The sequence below is a fragment of the Anser anser genome (assembly GCF_964211835.1).
Source record: "Anser anser genome assembly, chromosome: 2".
Lineage (NCBI taxonomy): Eukaryota > Metazoa > Chordata > Aves > Anseriformes > Anatidae > Anser > Anser anser.
The window spans coordinates 88,949,919-88,973,140 of record NC_139721.1 but is presented as its reverse complement, the minus strand read 5'-3'; the positions used below and the strand labels follow the sequence as shown (position 1 = coordinate 88,973,140).

The following is a 23,222-nucleotide window of genomic DNA, read 5'->3' as shown; positions in this document are numbered from 1 at the left end:
GGACTGATCATGGCAAGTCTTGAATGTTGTTCTTGGCTTTGCTGAGCTGCTTTGGACAAGCCACCTCCTTGCTGTTTCACTCTCTTCTATGTATTTTAATTATATGTAAGCATATGTAAAATATGCTGCCTGTCTTAGTCAAATTTATCCCTTACATCTTGAAGGTGGTCATGTCTCTCATTCTTCCATCTAAACAGCCTCATGCCTTTGATCTTTCCTTACAGGTCACGTTTTATAATAACCTAATCATTCTCATTTTGGAAAGACATTAAAAACCTAAATTCATAAAACTCTTTTGGTTACATTAAGCTCTAATGAGACTGTATTACCTTGTCTCCTACAGAAACCGTCTGGAGATGGCTTGTGTCGTCTTGTAATGGCCTCCCATGTGAGAGGAGGGCCCTGGTACTGTGGGGGAACAGATCCCTGTGTGGAGATGCTCCTGAGCTGCAGTGCCATAGTCATGCTGGGCTGCTTAAGATGCCTCATGCATACTATTTCCTTCAACGTTATAAGTATCAGCATTCCAAAATTTTTTAATTACTTTCTTTTATCAGTATCCTCTGCACTATATTAAGCAGGTCAGTCATTACAGACATTGGTGTTTGCTTGAATTTCATCTTAGAGATGTTATGTCTAGTTATAAGGGGAGGGGAGGGAAGGGACGGGAAAGGAAGGGAAAATTGATATGTTCTCTGCGCTGCGCTGTTTCACAAATGGCCAAAACACTTTAATCGTAGCTAAGAATAGAAGTTATGGAGAAAAAACATCATAATACATTAAAATCATGTGGGGTTTTTTTGTTTGTTTGTTTTTTTCCTTAGGTGGCATCTGCCATCTCTGGAAAGGCCTGTACCAGGTTTGAGCCTTGGAGAGAATAGTTTGCTTGCTGTCAGTGGAAGCTAGAGTTGTTCTGCACTTCTTTTTCAACCTTTTGCTGCGCTCCTAGTGAGCATCCAGACAGCTCTGCCTCGAGTGCTGCTGGGAGGAGAGATGGAGACTGGAAAGAAGGTGGCAGAAGCAAAAGGAACTGAAGATAATTTCATCTGCTGCAGCAGGGACGTAAGGTTACAAAATGGAGTGCCAAGGCACTTCCTCTCTCTCCCATTTTCTTGATTTTGTCACCTGAAAACTGAATTCAGGATCAGCCTGCGTAAGGTCTGGGTAGGTGGCATTCCTGAATTGTTCTAAGATGCTTGGGCAGATATCCTTAACTCAGTCTGTATCAAGCACCTATTGCATCAAGGGACAAATTGAGGTTACATCTGAAGACTCAACATCCTTTCTTTATAAGCAAAAGCAAAAGTTTTAATTGCTTGGCTTTAGCAAGTTTAGTGTTTGTAAGGTGTCAGTGCAGTGTATACTGTTTCTGGTAGAAAAAAAAAGGGGGAGGGGCTATTTTCATGCTGTACTTGTTTATTTTTTTCACTTGGAATACTTTTTTATCTATCATCTGAGTAAGATTACCCAGTCTTTGGTCCTTACTGAGACAGAGAGTTTCCAGAATTTCTTGGTGTAAATAAGCATCGCTAATTTAAGGTTTGCATTTCAAGGTTTAGCTTTACCACAAAGTACTGTATATTCTTCTTTTGTGAATTTACATTCTCATTTATATATACAATATATAGCCTCCGTTACTTAAAAATAAATCTTAACCAGTTGTGATCAGGAGATAAAACCTAGCATTTGAATAGCCTGATTTTGAAAATGGCCGATAGCAAGTGTTGAACTAAAGTACACAGGTATGAAATTGGACCATTTGGAATAATGAATAAGTTAAATGATAGGCCCACTGAAAATTTGTCTGTTATTTTGATGGATTTTCTGTGTTAGGAAAATGATCAGTGGATGAGGGGAAAGGAAGATATCAAAGACGTAATTACAAAAGATGTAAATTATCCTACTGTTCTTGGTTTTCCCACCTTTTACATAGCTGTGCTATATGCCATACTGACAAGGTGGAGAAACCTTCCTTTATTAACGACAATCTAATATGTCTACAGTAGACAGCAAAGATGCCAGTTATGCTTCTGCAGGGAAAGAGAATCTGTTTTCGGAGAGAGCAGGGCAGGAGGGCATCAGCACCTAAATACCCTAGCAGAAAAACAGTACAGCTTTGAGCACAAAGCCATTTGTAACTTTTAATATTGAGGCCGCCAAGTACAGTGGGAAGTTAGCTGCTTTTGATGAAGCAGTCAAAGGGTCAAATTCTTTCCCCTGCTGCTCGAGTGTAGCTCTGTGGCAGTCTGCTGGGCTCCGCCAGTGAAACCGAAGAGGAGGATTTGGCTTGCAGCCTGTTTTTAATCTGCACGTATGGTATCAATTTTGGAAGCATTTTCTGGTTGTCCTCACAGTTATAAAAGGGTAGAAAAATATATTTATTCTCTTCCCTATTTAAAAACCAGCCTTTTGTTAACTTACTTGTGTTAATTCACAGTCTAAAAAGTGCAATAATTATCTTGATATTTGTGCTTTGCCATGGGATTTGCCTTTCTATTAACAGGCATCTCTGCTGTCTGTCCTAAGGGAAAGGTTGCTCCAGAGAAACTAGATTGCCCCAGTGGATCCCAGTTCTCTCCTGCCTGTGTAGCTGGCAGCAAGTCCTTTGGGACACTAGCCTGCTGGTCCTCCTCTTGACCACAGGCACTGGAGTTGCCTGCCCATTAGCCTTCTTTCTCATCTTGCTTTCCCTTAGCGTGTTCATCCAGTTGTTTTCTTGCACACAAGGAGCATCACGGAGCATGGCATGTTGGCAGTAATTGTTTATGCTTCCAACTTGCTAAGTGTAACCGGCTGCAGCGGAGGGAGCATCTCCTCTTGCTCACTGAAATCTTCAGCTTTCGTGATGAATAGAATAGTATCGAATAGAAGAGGCTGGACCAGAACAGAATAGTTCAGTTGCAAGGGACCCACAAGGGTCATCTAGCCCAACTGCCTGACCTCTTCGGGGCTGACCAAAAGTTAAAGCACGTTACTAAGGGCATTGTCCAAATGCCTCTTGAACACTGACAGGAACAGAGCATCAACCACCTCGCTAGGGAGACTGTTCCTGTGTTTGACCACCGTCATGGTAAAGACATTTTCCTCATGTCCAGCCTGACCTGACCCTGGTGCATCTCTGTGCTGTTCCCATCCTGTCGTCAGTGACCAGGGAGAAGAGATTGGCTCCTCCTTCTGTTCTTCCCTCCTCAGGGAGTTGCAAAATAAGCTCTTCTAGTCATCTTTCTTCCCTGCTTTCTCATCCAGTTCCTAATTTTTCTTCCCTCCCAATTACTTTGTCTGCCTTCCTGCCTTCTTTTTGCACTCCTTATTTACCTCTTTCATCTAGCTTGGCCCTTGTTCAGCACCCAAGATCAAAGCTCCCACGTGACTGTACAGACCTATCACTTCTTGCCTCTTAATAGGCCTGAACTTTTCACTAGCATGAGATACTTTAATAAATAGCATAAGATAACCATTTAAGAAGCAGCTGAACAACAGTGGCAGGCTGCACATGTTATGCTAATAGGAAATAAGATGACTGGAAAGTGTAGGAGGTGACAAAACTCTGAAGCAGGGAAGCCATCCAAGGTTTCTGGGTGCAGGGTCATAAAGCCAGCCCTACCCTATGCCAACCAGCGGGTACACTTGCTACCTTGAATTTCTGCTGACAGCTGTCCACGTGTGCCAATGCTATTGTTGCAGGTTTATTACTCATTATTTCCAGCAAATTAGCGCTGTAATTGCTTCTACCAATTTCCCTAGACTAATTGACCCTATACCATCAGTAGTTAATAACGATTAGCATAGGAAGCAAAGCAAAAGTTCGTGATACTTTCTAGACCACTGAGCTACTCTGGTACTTTGTGGAATACGTATCACCTGTGTCATGCTGTTTTAGATTTCTCTCTTACCAAAGACTAATCGCTAATTGCTGAATGAACCACAATTGCCTTGTAATGTACTTCTTATGAAAACAAGCCTTAACACCTGCAGATCATTATGGCTGCATCTATATTTCAAGAACTGAGGATGCCTGAAACAGGGTCTTTATTTAATAAAGTGAACATTTGAGGCTATCCAAAATCATTGTGTGATTATGAACATCATAGCCTTAACTTCATTTGACTGCTTTGAACATTGAAGATGAGAGATATCCTATTTTGGAAATACATTCATGATATCACAAAGTGATTAAGAAATCAGCCCATGTACATCACTTTTCACCTGACACATCAGTGTTTTAAAATTTTTCAGTCATGAAATACGAATATGCATGAAATATGTCAGCCATGCAACTGGCAGAATACAGCTTTCTTTATCCATCAAGTTTATTCTGGCTGTTTTACTACCAATCAGTATGACAATTCCAGTTCATTTATGTCTTTGGCTCTGCAGTCTGAGTAGTTTAGTCATGACTGTAAGCGTGGAGCTGTTTCCATGGTTTTCATGTTTAAATTCTAATAGTGGTAGCAACAGTGGGAAATCTTCGCTAATTATGCCACTGAACATAAGCATACCAGATGCCTTGTGTGTCTGGGTTTTATTATTGCACCATGAGACATGCTCTACCCATTGTGTACATCACAAATTTAGATCTGCATGACCCAATAGACAGTAATTGCTGAGTATCGCTGAGATAGGTTTATGGTATGTCCTCAGCCTCAGGCATGAGACACTGTCAGTTTTCAAACACTGATGTGCTATCTGCATAATTCTTTCATTGCTCGTGGGCTCTTAAAAAGGTATCCTGAGGTTTAAGGATTTTTTTGCAAGGGAAGCTATGACAGCATATTTAAAAATTTATCCTGCAGAAGACTGAGTTCTAAGGCCAATCAAAATGTAAAGAAACCCATAGAAAATAAACTTAGGTAATGCCTTCACACAGTCAAGACTAGATTAATCAGGCAAAAATTCTTTAAATGGATTTGTCCAATTAAAATGACATTTCTGTACACAGTATGCTTTGACCTCTTTCTCTCTTGCACCATTAAATAGATTATGAAAAAGCTCACAATGGTGCTAAACAAACATGGTTGTTTGGTTGTACCAAGTTTTTGTTCCAACAGTGGAATTCATTAAAACAGCATGTTCTATATATTGCCAGCAGGTCATCAGTGTTTGCCTGAGTCAGGTTCCTGACCTTTATTTTCTCTCTCCAGTTCTGCTAGATTGGCTCCTTTTGTAGACTGTTAAAATATCTAGAGTTACTTATATATTTATCATTGCATAAATATCTAACGTTGTTTTTCTTATAGCTGGAATACCTTCACAGAAGTGCTCATTGGTCTTTTTTGGTAATTATCAACTAGCTTATTTTACATACATTCAGTTGCTTAATTGTAAATAACTGCTGAACAATATGAAATAAAAAGATTTTTCCCTCGCTTAAAGAAACTTTAAATGCATTTGGAAATCTCTTTAGGATTTGAGGTAAGCTGTTTTCTTTGGTGGGATGATTGGGAGTCATCTCAAGCAGTTACTCAATTTGCATTATGTTCCCAATGAATTATGTAGACTTTTTGTAATTTTCTAGTCTGATGTTCCAATTGCTTTTATAGGTATAGCTTAGGTTAAAATTTTCTACAGTATTATTCCTTCTCAGTAATATCTGTCCCTACACAAGATCGAAAATAGTAATCAATCCACAGAAGTCCAACTCAGCCTCTCCCTAACTTCTATGCTTAAGTGCTGTATTTCACCTCCGTTTCAGTTTTGGCACTGACTGTAAGCATCTCAGTCTGTACAGGTCTAAGTGTCAGGCCAACTTCCATGTTAGGGTATAGGGCAAGAAATAATACCTTCTTTGCCTGCCTCCCAGAAGAAACTTAACTTTACAGATGTTCTTAGGGCAGACCTACCTTGTAAGAGTCTACAAATTCAACATTGGTTGTTGTTCTCTCCTTACTGAGCAGGAAAGGGGAGCAAGATAATGACTACAGCATTTCTACTCTTGAGAAGTGACTCTTAGAAAACTCAGATCCAACTCTTTTCTTGGCCCAAGGGGGTTTGACACCTGCATTTCCCAAGTATTCTGCCAATTGCTTTAGCAGTCAGGTGTGCTGCAGAGTGGCATCTTTGGTCACGTCTGCCACAAAGAACACAAAATAATCTCAGCTGCCATGCAAGAGGTAGGCAAGACTGCCTGTGAACAAGATGGACATTCGCGTGGGTGAGTGGAGTCGTGTGTTTGATTTCCTGCTCCTGGAACCACTTAGTATCTTTCCTAGTGTGCCTTCTCTGCTGTCCTGCTCCTGCTTAGGCATTTCCTTCAGGAGAGACCTGCAGTCTGGTTCTCAAGCAGAGGCAGCTGTCCCTTCTAATATCAAGCCATCCGATCAGTAGAGAGCAGCCAATTTGACCTCCTCCTCCTGCTCCCCTCTCCCTGAGTGTTTTCATGTACTTTTCACCACCTTTTATCAGGTAGTTTTAAGTGACCTCAACTCAATGTCTGATTTTAAGCAGCTTCTGATTTAGAGGCTGACTAGTTTGGATTCCTTTGTCAGATCTGTAACTCTTGAAGCGTGATGTAAAAAGAGCCCTAACTTCTGAGTTAGATTTCGTATCCCTCCCTGGAAGTGAGGCACCCACAAATTAAAGACTGTAATGGTCAATTCTGTGGCATTTACATTGTTTTGGATTTCACCTTTTGTGCCTCTTGCTGTAATGTAAAGGTTTGGGGGTAGTCCAGGATTCTGGGCTATCCTATGGAAGCATGAACCTGTGCTGGAAGCAAACGTGCTGGTTCCAGGACATAAACCTAACAACCTGCCTTTCCCACCACCAGTACTCTTTGAAAGATTTGAGGTGCTGGAAGCAAAATAGGATCCTATTATGAATATGCACTAGCTCCATGGAAGTCAGATAACTTAGGGCAAAAAGATCTGCTCCCAGAGATTACTGTTAATAATAACAAACGTAGTCATATATTCTCAATAAATCCCCCCTCGGACTGCTGACAGACAAAACAAATGCGACCAATGTCTTTGCTTGTTTGTGCAGTTTTGAATGAACTGAAATCTTTTATGTAAACTGATCCCCAGTTACACATCATTTAACCTGAACTTTTTAACAAATTCTGCCTGTGCTGGGTGATGGGGAAGTGAGGTTGAACAGCTTGGACCTGTTTTGAGTTTGGTATAGATCTGTTCTGTCCCCGTCATTCCTTTCCTCAGGGGCATCTTTCTGTCCAGCTCCCGTGTGCATCAAAGGACAAAGCTGTATCTTGGCTCTTGAGATCGTTTGCTTTACTATGTCAGTAGTATTGCATGTGGTTATTTTACTGTAGAGAGTGTTAGTAGTGAAATGAGTGTGGGAGTTTAATGTTGGGTAAGGGAATACAGAATATTGAATAGCATTATGTGCCTAAAAATGAAGACTGCACAATTTTTAGAGGGCCTAGCCTTTTCAGGTATTTGGTTATAGCACAGTGGAAGCAGTTCATTTAAATGTGAATTCAAAAGCAGATAAACAGAAATGTGCATTACAGGAATCACTCAAAGAGGATAATTTTTGTTTTGAGACCATTCAGCTCAGCAGTACTTCAAGAGTGAAGAATACTACTTGGTAATTTAAAATTTGCCATAATACTGATCTATGGCACTGACATTTCTTAGAGACTTTTTTGTTTTTCATGGAAGAGAAACACATGCAGTACAGTTAGAAGAATCAGATATATTTTACTGAGATGATATAGTTTCCTTTGGGCCTGTGATACAAGTTGTGATGCAGCTCTGCAGTGACTCTTTGTTCTCCTGTGCCTTCTGCTATGTGGTGTGCATTTGCAGGCCCATGAGAGGAGTCAGCCCTAGAGTACAGCTTCTACATTTAAATTGCATAATGATTATAGTAACTTTTCTTTGGAAGAAGATTACGATGGCTGGTGCCTTTCCTTTTCCAATGCACTTTTGTTATTTCCCCCCTGCCCAATACCACTTTCCAAATAAAACTTGTCCCTTTCTTTTCATCAATTATTATGTAAAACACTGTTCTTACATCCCTGAGGACCCATGCACAAATGATAATAATATACAAAATATTTCACACAGCTATATTGTAAAGTGACTGTGTAGCATGCACGTCAGAATAGGACAGAGTGTAAGCATTCAGCTCTTTGCCTATAGAAGGTTATTGAATAAGCCACATGTGATTAATGATACTAGTTACCTCATTAAAGGTAATTTAAGGAGAATCTGGTGCTTCAGTGTTAAAGATCTACAGAAAATACAGTTTTTATAAAAGCAATTGGAACTGCAAGTAAATTTCAAATTAAAGCAGTAAAAATGTTGCTGAAAGGTTACCCGAATGCAGAATGATTTGGTTGAGTTCCCTTACCGGCTAAGTAATCCACCACTGCAGGTCCTTGAAATGGAACTAAAGGAGCGACTTCACAAAACTTATAGGACTGTGGTAACTGCAGTGGAGTGTCGGGAGCTCCAGAAGAACCCGTACGGGAGGCACTGGCTCCTCTGAAGGCAGGCATGGGACCTGGGGCCAGCCAAGCCAAGGCACGTTGCATGCTCTGCTCTGCTGGCAGCGGGTGCAGACCTCTCATACTGCATGTCTGTGGACATGCTCTTGCTGTGCAAAGTGAAATCTGCCATGACAAAGATTTTATCAGTCTGCTAAGACTTGTGTTCCTCATATGTTCTCACTGATGAGACGTAAATATCCTCCGAGCCAGTTGCATGGTCTGAATGCTATAGTTATGGTGGTCAGATTTCTGTTAAAAGCACCGTGTAAAAGAGCCGAAAAATGTGAAACAGATGAAAAAGTTGTAAAACAAAGATGAGATATAATGGCTGATCTCATGATAACTTCAGAAATCGTCAGTGCCACAAAGTGATGTGTTAGTCTATGGCTGTAGAAGAAAGCATAAATGCAAAACAGGTTTTCTATTTTTCTCTCTCCAGTTAACGAGAATTTGACCAGGGTCTCAGCATTTCACATTATACTGACCTGCTATTTTCTCTCATTTTGGAAAACAACTGAGAAGTGGATATTTTGTGTAATGTCTTTTGTAATATACCACATACATCTAGTGTAGCAGCTCGCTGGGTCATTGCATCCCTGATGGCAATGTAGTTGCTGCTCTGCACTGAAGCAGGTGAGTTTTCTGCATCAGCCACACATCATTCCCTCTGCCCTTGGTTCAAGGTGTTCTCTGCAGTATTCCCTCCCAGGGTCTGGATGACATCCTCTCTCTGCACTGCAGCTCCTCAGAGATCAGCCAGTCTCTTGCTCCTCCTAAGGGCAAGGAGAATGGGCTGCTTAACTTATGAGGGTGATAGGAATGGAGGCACCTTCAGCCTCCCTGTATTACTCCTCTGTGTAACCACAGAGCAGAAGGTGGACTCTAAATTCTTCAAGATTTCATGGGGGAGCTCTGGGTCTCAAATATTTCCCCATGCAGGTAAGAAGAGAACATGCAACTAAAGTGTGTGATATAATTCACCCTGTTAATGACATTTATTCCTAGCATTGTACTCTTCTCTTTTTCTTTTAACCTTCTTCGTGACCCTCCCTCTGCCATCTATAGGCCACACAGGCAACCTCTTTCAGAAGTTTGGCTTTGTCTTTTCATTTAGTGTGTGCCAGAGCTGAAAACGTGGCTTCTCCCAACATTTCATTGCCTCAAATACTGTTGCAAAATGACTGAAGCCACACTGAAGTCAAACAATCCAAGCAAGGTATCAGGGGGTTATTTTCAGGGTGGTTTTTTTTTTCAGTTTTGAATGAGCCAAGGCAATTTATCACAAAATATGCTGCAATGGGGATTTTTGATTTGCTTAAAAGTGGCACAGCAGTATCCAAACCAACAAGAGGGGTTGCTGTGAGGGACATCTTGAATTGGGTGGACCACTGCTCAAAAGAGAATTAAAATTATTAGCAAAATATGGTTTTGAAAGCATATTATTTTCAGTAGTGCTTCTTCCCAGCTCTCTGTTTTCTTGCACTGTAAGGCATAACGAGAAATAAATATCCTAAAACACAGGCCCATCTGCATCTTCTAAAAAGTAACTAATGTGAAAAAACAGTAACCCCAGCTCTGTTTTGTTTTTTTTTTTTGTGTGTGTGTGTGTGTTGTTTAAAGCCCTACATAAATCAAGAGGAGGCCCACAAAGGGAAGACTGTTTGGTTTCAGGGACTGGTCTTGATTTTCTGCTTAGGATAATCAAGATCAGGAATCCATCTCTAATTAAAGGCAAACAAAAAATATGCAGGATTTTCACATACATTCTTTTCATACTCATAGTTTAATGTGTTATGTATACAGTCTTCTTTTCCTTTAATTCAACTTTCTCAAATTATGTGCAGACAGCTTCAGCTGCAGGGAAAGGTGGGAGTATTTAGGATATTCAGAATTTAACTGTTTCTCTCCTACTACAGAAAGACCTGTTTCTTTATCAGAAGTATTCAATAGAAACATTGTTTCTATTTTCAGCAGAAAACCTTAGTGATTCTTGTTTTGTTGTTGTTTGGTTTTAGTGTTTTTTTGTTTGTTTGTTTTGTTTTTAGTGAGTAGATCCTAGTGAAAATGTTGGTCTGGCTTCTTTGAAGAAAGACATGCTTTCAGTTTTAACAAACAGCGCTTTTTCCTTGTCTGCTTCTGTTGTAGTTCTGGTTCTCTTTCCAGTGATTTTCCATGGAAATGTCATTCAAGGGAATGAAATTTAAGCAGGATGTGGGTTTTGTCACTTTGATGGCGATGTAGTTTCCCACATGTAAGTTTTTCATTAAGAAATTAATATTGGCAGATTGGGTATTACAGTAAACTGAACAAGCTCGAGTATGTGGTAGGACCACATCGTTTTGCATGGCGATGTTCAAGTTCTCCTCTCTCCCTGCACAGTGAAGTCTGGGGTTGATTTACATAAATTCTTAGATTTCTAGCAGCAGCACCCCATAAGTTGAACTATTCCTCATGCTTTTGGCTCCCTTTCTGAGACATATTGCTGACACTTCCATCACTGAGTCAGTATAGCCCCATCAATCAATGTCTGATGTATAGTTTTTAATAGAGGAAAAGGTTTCTGATGATAGATGTGGTTGCATTTAATTCTGTAGCAACAAGATGGATGAACAATAAAATTTGGCTGCAATAGTTCTACTCTGAGATTCTCTTCACCTAACACCTAGAGAACCCTTACTCACACAGCTTGACTTTGTCCATTAAATGTGCCTTTCATCGTTAAAGCTCTGTGTGTTGAACTGGATGCTGAGGGCCAGCACAGCCTTCCCTGAGGCCTGTTGTCCAGAGTGGTTTAAATCTTAACCTCTTAAGAGAAGCAATGCTCTGGGTAATTTTCAGTCAAGGTAAAAATTCAACATCTCCAGCAAAGCAGCTTCCTCAGGGAAAGAAAAAAGGCATTAAGAACAAATTTTCTTGCGAGAAAGAACGAATGTCTTCCGTCCCTGATGTAAGAATAATAATCACTGCAGCATTTTTTGGTAATGACTATTTATTTCTGTGAGCTCTTGGTCCAGTAGTTATAGGCATTCTGTAAATCATTTATATTGGTGTGAGTATTTGGGGGATATGTATTTTTAACAAGTTTATTAAAAAAAAAAAAAGAAAACAAACATGCACTGCTCACCTGGTTAGTCACCAGTGCATCCTCGGTTCTGCTTTTTTCCTTCTCTTCTGTTTGTACAGGCTCCACCATTTACTCATCTAAAAAACTGCACAGTAAGAGAAGGCTGAAAATGGAGAACCAGGAGCTAGAACTAAAATAATTCATAAGGACATCACTGCAGGGGGAAATTTGTGACATAAAATAAGCTGGCTGTTCGTCCTGCAATACTGGGGAATTGCGCCTCCTCCCCAAGACCCGGTTCCTTTTGCTGTCTGCCTGTTCCCAGCCCTGCAGCCGTGTGGCACACACCTGTTTGTACTCAGGTTTGCTGAGCTGCTGTGACCCACTCTCACCAGGGTCTGCTTTCTGTGCTGCACTGAGGGCCCATGGGTCTGCCCCACAGTGCTGACCCTGCTGCTGCTACTCCTCTCATTTTTCCACCCTCTCGCCTGCTTCCTTCCAGGCACCAGGGGCTCCCTGCAGGCTTTGCTTAGAGGCGCTGGTGGTTAACAGGGCTGCTTTCAGCTGAGCTCTGGTGCTGTTCTGCTCTTCGCCGGCCCAGCTGGGTGGATGGTTTACCTTTTTGCAGAGCGGGTCACTGGGATTGCAGTGACATGAGGACCATGTCTCGAGCAACCCACAGCTTCTCCTGCAGGGCCAGGAGGGGTTAGGCTGTGCTCACCCACCGGCCACCCCCCCTCCCCCCCCCAAGGGGTTTTGGGCTAAGGGAGGCCACTGAATGTGCCACTGGCTTTGATGAGAGTAAATGCTAGTTGTGTTTGGCTTTTCAGAGTTGCATTTTATAGCTTGTGGGTTTGACTGTAATATTCAGGAATATGAAATTAAATTAGAAGCAGGTAGAATTGAGCCTCTGAAGGATTTTTACATCTTAAAACTGACTCTAAGCAAGTATCTGGTTTATGTACTTGGAGAAAAAACGCCCTCTAACTATTAATGTATTAAAGTTTTTACATATAAGGAATCCTATTAATATCTCACTCTTTTTACAGATTTACTATAGTGGAAAAATTTAATCTAAAAATATGTAAGAATCCTTTTCTACTGTAACTTTAAAATTGGCAATGAACAACCACAGTAACTTTGAAGTAGCTATTTTGTATTTTGATATTGTGGCAGCTTTTCTCTGTCAGCTGAAGATTACTTTTATATTGTCTTTTTCCTGTTTTCAAATACTGTAGAATACTGTGAACAGATCAGATTTTTCTGCTTCTGTATTATGAGAAATATAATCTCATTCAAAGAATAATTTTAAAAAGAGACCTCGTGTTTATCATATCACTTTCCTTTTCCAGATTCTTTTATGTATTTTCTTTCCATCTTTCCTTCTCTTGTAGTTTTTGACTCTGAGAATGATTTCTGAGCTTCTTAAAACCACTTGTTCCACGATTTTTCCTGTTTTCCAAACAATCATCAGTAGTTTCCTAGGAACTTTGCTGTCACAGTGCCATTGCTGTGTTAATTGCAGGGTTTCGGAATTTTGGTTTGATGTGTACCGATCTGCAGTCCCTTAGTGTGAGGTCGGCCATCTTCTCTTTCCACAACACTCTCAAGTATCCTTACTGCCTCTTGTTTAAGCTGGACGATTTGCTTACACAACTGGGATCACAATTTAGTCTTAAGTAGCTAAACACTTCATGAAATCAGTCAAAGTCTGCTGACTATTTCCGAATAAGAGGTAGTTATGCATGAGGACTATACTCCTGAGGACAGACAAATTTGTGTTTTTGGACATGAGGGCATGCAGGGTGTGCATTGTCCTGTAGAACGTATCCCCATCCTCTGACCTGCGTAAGTGTGAGAAGGAAAGAAATGTTCGTGGCATTTGCAAACTCTGTAAAGTTTCAGTCTGTTGATAAAGTAAAGAAAACATAAAGGCGAACTGCATGCAATTTTGAGTCATCTGCTAACTGGCTATAAATCTACAGCAGCCGATTTATCACTTCCACCAAGGCTGCAGCAATTTCAACAGGCAAGGGAATGCATCTGCCTGTCCCCGTAGCAGAGCCTATTAGGCAGGTTAAAAGCTATACGGAGATCAGCAGCATCAGGCTGCAGCCCAAGAGGCAAATCCCACATACTGGGGGACAAATGGGAACGCTGCCCATGTGTGAGGCACCCGCCCGTGCTATGCAGGAGGGTCCTGCTGCGGCAAGGTTTTCACTCGGGTGCTGCACCCAGTGCTGTGTGCTGCTCTTTGAGACGCTTATGGACTAAGGAGGGAAAATCCAAGACCACTCGTGAGGATGATGAGGGATCCTGACGTTTCTCACAAGGAAGGGCTGAATGAAGTGGGGTTTTTCATCTCAAAGGTGGGAAGGCTGAGAAGGAGGTACGATAACTGAGCTCGCATACGTGACCACTTCATGTCCGCAGCAGGTAGAGCAAAATATGGCGAGGTGCAGCAAGGAAGCTTCAGGAAAAAATTTTCTCATGACAAGCATATGGACATACTGGGTAAGCGGATTTCATCACCTGAAGTCCTTGCAGCTGAACTAAATAACCATGGGTCAGGAACAGTCTACGTATTCCCTGCCTTTCTTAGGTGATCTTCTGAGACTGTTAACAGCCTTGAGATTTCTGTCAGGAGACGATCTAAGTTCATCCTTTCCTGTATCTGAAGAATATAGAAAGTTTGTTGGGTTGTCCTTTTTTTTTTTTTTTCCCCAAAAAACTTGCAGTGAAATATTAAGGTGTATTCCACATAGTAGGTCAGGTTGATGGTTGGACTTGATGATCTTAAAGGTCTTTTCCAACCTAGAAGATTCTGTGATTCTATAATGCAATGGGATGGCCTAAAAACTGTGGTATCTATTTAAGCACCTAGTCCTGCTGTAATTTGTTAACTGGGCAATGTTGTTTTTATACAACATTCTAAATTTTAGAAGAATTTTATATGTTTCTTATCTAAAGATACACAATCACAAATTTTTAGCAACACCTCCAGAAAGGCTTGGAGCAGAGACAGACAATCCTAATAAGAAGAAATGTGTCTCTAGGTGTAGGTGTAGCTTTTCAGGACATGACAGTCTTGAGACAGCTTGTGAGGTCAGTCACTTTGCCTCCACCAACCTATCTGAAATAATGAAGCACTTACAGAGAGCTCTTGACATGCAAGTCTGAATATTTATTAGTCCCTTGTGCTTTTCTAACTGTTTCAATTCAGACTTGTGCTTTTATTTTTCAAGGCAAAAGAGCACACGTACTTCAAATTTACAAGGATGCAATAATAAAGCTGAGTTGTACCACTCTGATAAACACGGGGTGCAAGCGGGCAGGGTTAGGAGCCCTGGGGTATTTGGAGAGCACTGCTTTACTAAACTGCAGGGGCCTCACTGTAGGCTGATAACTCAGGGTGCCAGGTCAGTGGTGAGATATCTTCTTTAAGTGCTAGCCAGAATTTGTTGGCAGGCAGTAGGGAAGTGGATAGAGGACTCGAAGGTCAGATGTTTTTCCAAGTTTGTCACAAGCATGCATTAGGGAACAGCACTGTGGGGGTGGACAGGGCTGAGACACTAGATTTAAGCAGGAGACTGGTGCCTGATACCACCATCTTTGCAGACAGGAGTATGGATAAAAGGGCACAAAACTATGATGCTGTTTTTCTTCAGGCTTCTGAAATAATGAAATAACTGTGGGGCTGCCCATAATATATCAGTGTTAACCCTGCTCTGTTCAGTACAGAAACTGTGATGGCACACTTCAATAGTTTTGAGGTGTGTCTGCAAAATGTCATGTAGATTCCTGGTGGTGCCGTTGCAAGCAGGACAGATTTTAACTGCCTGAGTAGGAGGACATAAATACTCTAAATGCTCTACAAAATCAGACCAGTGGGCCGTCTCATCCAGTGCACTTTCTCTTCAGCAGCACAAATGACTGTAGCTGCTATGTAGTGAGACTGTGCAAACTTAGTCACGTCCTCTGGTTCATTCCCCTTGCATTGCCCCCGACCCACCCCTGTTGCATTCGAGATGTTAAAGGGTATGTTCATCCAGTTTTCTTTCTGTTTATGGACCTACCATCACAAATTTGTGTGATCCTTTCTGAATCCAATGACGCTGTGTATCTCCACAATCTCCTGGCGCAGCAATTTCCACAAAATGTGCAAGAGGTGTAGTGAGATTTTTCATGAGAGGGACCCCCAAGCCTGCCTTTCTGATTTTCCTTCTAGAAAGTTTTGGTTCCTGCACCTTGATCACATCAAAATAATAGCTTGGACGCATGGACCAGGGGTGCAGTTTTCCCTCTGCCCCTTAATTTGCACATGCTTGTAGACTTTCTGCTGGCTCCTGGTGCACTCCCATCTCTGTGGCAGGAGAGGCTGCTGGTGGAGCAACCACTGAGGCTTCCTGTGGCTCTCCCAGGTCCTCCTTGCAGAAGGATTTAAGCACACGGAGGTTTCTGCTGATAAAAGGTGAGTACAGCCCAAGGCTTCCAGTAATTTCCAGGGAGCCCTTAGATGGTGACAGGCTGACTTCATCCATCAAAATGTGAAGTTGGTCTTTCTTCCCCCTGGTACATGTTGACTCAGAAATGCACCCTGCAGCCATTTAGCCATGCTGAATTTTGTACTATGGGAGTGAAAGAAAAGGAAAAAGCCTTTCACCTTGTTAACTGAACAAACTGAATTTTCTGTGGCTGGCAATACTACACCTTCTTCATGTAATTTTTGCAATACCTTTCTGACTCTGACTACACTGTAAACTATGGCCAGAGGTGCATTTTCAAAGCTCACATCTGGAGCTTCTAAGCAATTACTTTATTGAATTTGAGAGTGGTGGTGGTAGCTCACCACGTACTGCTGCAGCCAGAAAAGAGGTTCTTATTTGATTGATCTGAACAGATTTGTACCTGGGTTTGGGAGAGGCAGGCTCTTAGGCTCTTTTTTTTTTTTTTTTTTTTGCTAATCATTGTCAGCTGTTTATAGGTTTCCAAGAAACAGTTGTCGAGAAAGAAAAAATTATGTATATTAGAATGGTTAGAAGGTTGATCTCTTGATTTTTAATTTTTATTATTTTAAAAATATCCTTGAACTTTCATTACTTTCATTATGAATTTATGCTTTTTCTCTGTAGACAAAACCTCTCAGGAGCCTGGAGGGTTACAGGAGCTGAGATGAAACATCTTGATTCCTTCAGGTGCAGTAACATGTATTTGGGGAATTTTTAAAAGTATTTCTTTAAGTTGTTATGTGTTCAGAGGCACACACACTCCTTTAAACTGATATGTAAAAATTCTAAAAAGAGTATGTGTTAATCTGCCATACATGTACAGCTATTCTTATGCATGTAAACAAAACCACATTTTGTTTAACCTACTTGTTGATAACTGCCTAAAGCCGAATGGCTAAAATCCTGATTTGTTGCACCTCCAAAAGCAACCGCTGGGCTGGAAGGGCTGCCCGTGCAGATGACAGACGTGCTTTGTCTCGGTGGAAATGGTTTGCAGTGTGAGTCATGCCTTCAGACACGCTTGGTACTGCTCCCCCTGTCCCCTACATCCTTCTCCCAGCCTTCCTAAATGCCGGTCCCTAAATGCAACAGGGAGGGATCCCGTACTGAGGGTAGATGCACAGCTCCACCTATTTCCCTTTTTGTTTTTAAGCATAAGATGCAAGGTACTGCACAAATGGCAATTCATCTGACACTGCCTTAAAAGTGAAGATATTCAGAAGCAAACTTAATGCTTTCTTTTGCTCATGTTCCTACCGGACAAGTCCACGTAAGATGCAGCAAGTTTGAATTGTTGCCATATTGAATTATTTTAATAAGTTATTCCAGAGAATCTGCTTTCTCCGCTTCTTAAATTCTTCAAACTTATGAGGAGTGTCAGAGAAAAGAAGGAAGTGTGCGATATCTGTTGCATTGCTTATTTATGGGCTCATTGTTTATTTTATTTTATTTTATTTTATTTTATTTTATTTTATTTTATTTTATTTTATTTTATTTTTACTTGCTCTCTCCTAGTTCCTCACTAAAATAGCAGAAACATCTGTCTCCCTTCATTGAGGAGAATCATTTATGAGTCCCAGATTTACCAACAGTATCAGTTACATCCAGCAAACCTCACTCTTGGTCTTATTAATTACTTTCCATCTGCTTTTCCCTCAGGCATCTTGGTTAGCAGAAAAATGCTGACAATCAACAGTAATGGCTTCTTAAGTTAGTTATTTATTGTCAAGTCTTTTGCAGATACAGTTTCAATAAATACCTTCCCCCCCCCTTTTTTTAAAGAATCATCTTTGAATTGTACCTAGTTGAAAAATAAAAATGTAATAATTCCATGAGTTGATTTTATTTTTAGCTGAAAGAAGCCTCATTTGGATGCTGTATTTTTATTCTTGACTCAAGGAGAAGTGGAGCTCCAGAAACTGCTGTTGGAAGCAGTTACTGTGGGCAGAAGGAGATGGTCCTACTAGGGCTTGGGGGTTTTGCTCATCTTTTTGTGTTGTTGTCAAAGTGAACGTTTATATTCTTCTTTTCCCATGACTTTTCCCTCTTTTGGCTAGGTTGCTCCCTTGGTCCCCTACTGGGAAAGCAGCATTGAACTTGCAGTGCTGAAAAGATGATTAATGACAGGCAAAAATGTACACAACATGCAATTTATTCGGGGGGGGCGGGGAGGAGGGCGCAGTGAAATTCTGGATTGGAGAATTCTGGCCAAATGGTGTGTGAAATTGTTGACAAATTGCCCTCATTAAGCTCACTAAACGAATGCTTTCATGAGAACATTGGCTTGATATCCCCATGTACCTTGTAACTTCTACTTGAGATTGCACGTGGTGCTATTCTTATCTTTTAAACCCTTGTAGAAGCTTTAATGTCCTGATAAAGCCAGCCGCTGTAGCTGTCTTCACTGCTTGCTACATGAGATGAGAAGGAAAACTGCCGAGCAAGACTTCCACGAGTGGTTCTGAATTATTCATTAATTTATTCGTTACAATGAACCATTCTGAGCCCAGCCACCAGAGTTCATAAATGCCAAGAAATGGATTTAGAAATGTCTTCAGTTCCTCAGCCTTTAACTTGATCTCTATCAGTGAAAGGGGCATTTAAAAGATGACAGTCACAGAAGCCTCCATTTTAGAAAATGCAACTTTGGATACTGTTAAGCCTTGCTGGTGGCAGCAAACATTCAGAGGAAAAAAAAAAAGTCTTAAAAATTGTGGTGTTTGAGAATCCAGTACCTTCACTGGCATTCAAGTAAGGCCAGTGTGTGCTACAGGCTTGCCCTACCAAGTTAATTTTGGCCATCAGCCCAGATGTGCCCTGCTGGGCAAATACTGAGGTGCGAAGCCATCACTGGGGGAATTGCACAGACTGCTGAGACCTTCAAAGATGCAGGCGAGGCCGTGGGCTAGTGTCAAGGCTTGTGCCACATACAATATGTGTCTGCTACCAGATTTTATCATAGTAAGAGGGAAAGTATCTAAGCAAAAAGAAGATTGTAGCTAATACATCTTGCAGCTCCCTGTTACTGAAGAATAATGGCAACCTGTGGGCACGGGAGGACAGGCTGGGGTTGTTGAGGGATGGAGGGAGTCAGGTGGGGTAAGTTACCAGTGTGAGCTGTTTACCTTTGATTAAGCTGTTGCTTGAGTTGCTGCAATGGAGTAAGACATGATGGTCAACCCTCATTAAAAGGTGATCTATACAAAGAAACATTGAAAAATCGCTGTCCTAAATGAAATGTATACCATACAGAAAATGACTTGAGTACAGACATAGGGCTGTCTTTGTGTTGAAAACTGCTGGCAATTTTGAACAGAAACCATAGGACAGGAAGAAAAATGTGGCATGAATATATTGTCAACCACTGATCCACCTGGGGTATAAACAGATATAGCTGGTGCTTCTTGGAGCTTTTACTGCAAGAAGACCCTGGCTGGAAAAACTGTCATACAGGAAGAAGAGGAAAAGCGTGCCATGTAAACAAGAGAACAGGAGACTACCTTTCCCTCAACTTTCTCCTGTGTCACACAGCATGACTTCTCAACTCAAGCTCTTAGAGGGCTCCAGTAATCACCTTTCCTCTCACTACGGCTAGATAAGCATGGGTGCAAGAGCAACTGGAAACTTTAGGAGAGATTTTCCTTTTCTAAATTGGATTTCCAGTATGGGGAAGAGTGGGCATGATTGAATTGCTTTGATCTCCAGTGTTTTGAGCTGTGCTAGAAAACTGCATGAGCAGCTCCAGGCAAGGAAGGGCTTGTGTGGGTGCTCTGTAGTTGGCCTCAGGCAAAGCCTGGGTTGACCTTAGGGTACTTTTGTGGGCTTTTAAGCTCCCTTTGCTGATTTTAAGCTGAAATACCTCATGGAATGGGCATATGATCCTGTTCAACAGTGACATTGAGGATATGAATATAGCTATGGTAAGCAGCTGGGACAAGCAGTTGGTAACATATACATCTGTCAACATTTTAGTTCAGATAAGTTAAAAAAAAAAGCACCACTTAGATCTGTCAAACTGTCATACAGTGGATTATTTGGTTTATTTTCTTACTTGGGGATGAGTGTGAACACATTTTCCCTACTGCCACGAACTATGCAGTCCAGTTGCCCAAATCGAGGAGAATCTCAGATGAGCTCCATCACCCTGGTAGCATGCTTCCCTGAACGTAATTGTCTCCCTTGCTGTGAAAACATAAGTATTCTGTGACTGTGATGTACTGAGGCTAAAGCCTGGCTGAAAGGTGCATCTGGGACTTGAACTTGACTTCTCCTGTTTACTAGGCAGGAACTTGAACCCACTAAGCTATTCTTGCAAACAGCTGTATAAACCGTGTCCTTGCTGATCACCCTCCTGTCCAGAAGAGTCTGGAGTGACCTCTCCACTGGTGAATAGTGTCACCAACTGTAAAGTATGTTGGCTCTGAAGTGGGTTTTTGAGTCCTTTAGAGAGGCAGTATATGGATTGTTATCAGCTCTGAGCATCCCGTTACCTCATAAATGGAGTACATAAACTGTGTATCTCATTTCATATGGGATGGGGTTTAAGGCTGGTCATATAAAATAATTTTTCTAAGACTGGGACATCCAAGCTTCTTCTCTTTTAGTGGTGATACTAGAAAAAAATGACTTTAAAGAACTATTGATTTGTCTGTCCTCCATAGAAAATCTGCTGGTGACTGCAGCCAAGTGCACCATCTGATAAATTCTAAAATTAGCAGGTTACAAAATCAAGGAGTTATAATAATGACTACATTAACCTATTGTGCTTAGTCTGGGTGTTAAGACCATTAAGACCCACGAAAACACCATGGGTTATGGCTCCATGGGTCATGGTTCAGCTGTTCATGAACATGGCTAGCAAACAGGGTAGTAAGAGTGGCTTTTTTGTAGGCATCCCCAAACCTTTGTTTACACAGTTTGAGACTGGAAGGGATATAAGGAAAATCCACAACCTCCATAAGGATGTGCTTCCCAATGTGCTACAGGATGTGTAGCTCTGCAACAGACCTTGTAGCAGCTTCTTGTGGCTTTGTGGAGCAACAGGTAGTGCTGGCAACGTTGTCAGGGTCTGGAATTCCTCTGAGCCTTGGCTGACGGATGGCTCAAGTGCTCCCTGTTGGAGTAGACCTTAGCTGCTAATGCCTTGACGGTCCACCACTTCTGCAGAGAATATCTACTTTAAAGGCATCATAAGCTTGTGTTTTTGGACTAGTTCTTGTGATGTGTATCTTAAGTATCTTGCAGTATTGTGACCTGAGGGAGAAAGTTGAAGTTCACTGTTCCTCCTGCCTTAGAAGCTGCCTTAGGATAAGGTTCTGGCTCATGTTTCCCCAGCAAAGGGCTGTGGTAGTTTAACATCCCACTGCCCAGCATGTATTTGCCATGTCCATCCCTCGCCCCTGAAGCTGGGGTGAAGCAGAAGGGGGCTTTGACCAGGTGCCTGTCCTTTCGGTGTGCTAAGACAAACCTACACTTATTGGTGGTTTAAGCGAATACCTGGCACCTTGACCAGACGTGGCTGAGGAGTAGTGCTCAGATTTTAAGCCCTGCTGGCAACAGAGCAGTGACTTCTCAGACAGGAGGGGACACAATTTGGGATGTTGAAAATCCGGTACTTACAGAGTGAAATCTACCAGAAGAAATCTGCTAAAGGCTTCTAAACAATTTGCGGCGGTTTTTAGTATGTGACCAGCAGATGAAATGTGTCAGCTTTGAAAATGGACTGCTGAAGTTTATGCTATTAATTTTGATATTCCTTTAAGAGGTATAATGCCAGATTTTGACATACAAAGAGAAGACAGTTGGGTGGAAGAAAATACCTAAAGAGAAAATATTCAGCGCCTAAGTGACAGACAACAGTTCAATGAAGGATCTACAGTTTTATGTCAGAGACTCCTGTACTGATTGCTACTGCTGTCTGCTTGATCTATTTGATCTGCCTGTGGGAAAGGGACGAGTTAGGTACTTGATCCCAACTCCTGTAATCTGCCAGTTGAGATGAAGGCCTGCTCTTCACTTCATTCCATCAGACCCTGAAGAAAGGACCTACCATTGTCTGTCACACTCTTTGCACTGTCATCAGGTGTTTCTTTCAGCCTGGTTTTGTGGCAGTGAAACAGGCAGACTGCTCCTGAGGCAGTCAGTGAGAGGCACGTTGTGCTCTGAAGGGCAGAGTCTCACAAAGCAGAAGTATCAATGAAAATAAAATTGAAATAGCAATACTTCAGCTGTTGGCTCACTTCATGATAAGATCCTTGTAATAGTTTTCTTAACTGTGAAGGACATGTGCAAGTGATTTAATATGTATGAGCAAAAATATTTAGAATAATAGATCTGAATGATAGAAATGAAGCAATGACACTTTATTTCCCAGAAGCAATTGGCTGATTTTAATTAAGCCAGAAATTAGCCTGCTAGATGATGGCTCATAAAATGTCTGGAAATATCAACTTCATGCTAATTGTGCTGGCTTTACATGTGGACACTGTCCTTATGGTAAATTTCCAAATTAGTCATGGACACATGGGACAAGGCAGGCTGTTTGCTGGGGGATGAGCACTGGAGGAGGCAGGGGGCCTTTCTGCTGAACCTAGATGCTCTGCGTGCTAGAGCCGCTCTGCTGGAACATTTGCCACAGGCAGAGAAAACGTGCTCCGCTATTACTTGAAAAGCCTCCTAGCAGAGCACACAAACAAGACTGTCCTGTTGTGCAAGGGGAAGCAGACATGCTCTTTGTCCCATTGCACTGGGACAGCTGCCGTCAGCGTCCTCAGCATCCTCTGGCATTCGTGCCTTAGCCTTGTTTCAAAAGCTACATGCTGATGGTTGTGTAGACACACACTTTTGCTGCGTTGTAGCACAGTAGTCCAGGTTAGGGTACTGAAAGAGCTTCTTGTTAATGCTTCTTCATTTTTCTAACAGCATCATACTGTTGATAACAAATGAAGTTATGGGTTTTGTTTAAAAGAATGCAGGATGTGGTGACAGAGAGGCAGTGGTGTTACTGCCACCAGAGATGCAATTTGTCGGCTTTACCTCTGTGAGAAGGTGCCTAGCTTGCTTTCAGTGGGTGCAGGCTGCCTTGACAGAGGAAACCCAGCTCAGCTTCACCTGTGACTGGGCGACCAGCAACTGGTCAAGATATCTGCCAGGCCTGTGCAGAGATCTAAGGGCATCAGAGAGGTTTTTATTTATTTAT

At 41.7% G+C, this 23,222-nt stretch overlaps 1 protein-coding gene across 1 annotated transcript in view; it reads left to right on the top strand.

The window, feature by feature from the left end:
* LOC310893737 (uncharacterized protein) overlaps positions 1–6,129 on the top strand; it is a 115,014-nt gene extending 108,885 nt beyond the window's left edge. The window contains exon 10 of the mRNA XM_083823098.1: positions 825–6,129. Coding sequence (XP_083679224.1) covers positions 825–881 — 57 coding nt within the window. The 3' untranslated portion in view covers positions 882–6,129. The remainder of the gene's footprint in view (positions 1–824) is intronic.
* Positions 6,130–23,222: the final 17,093 nt, after the last annotated feature.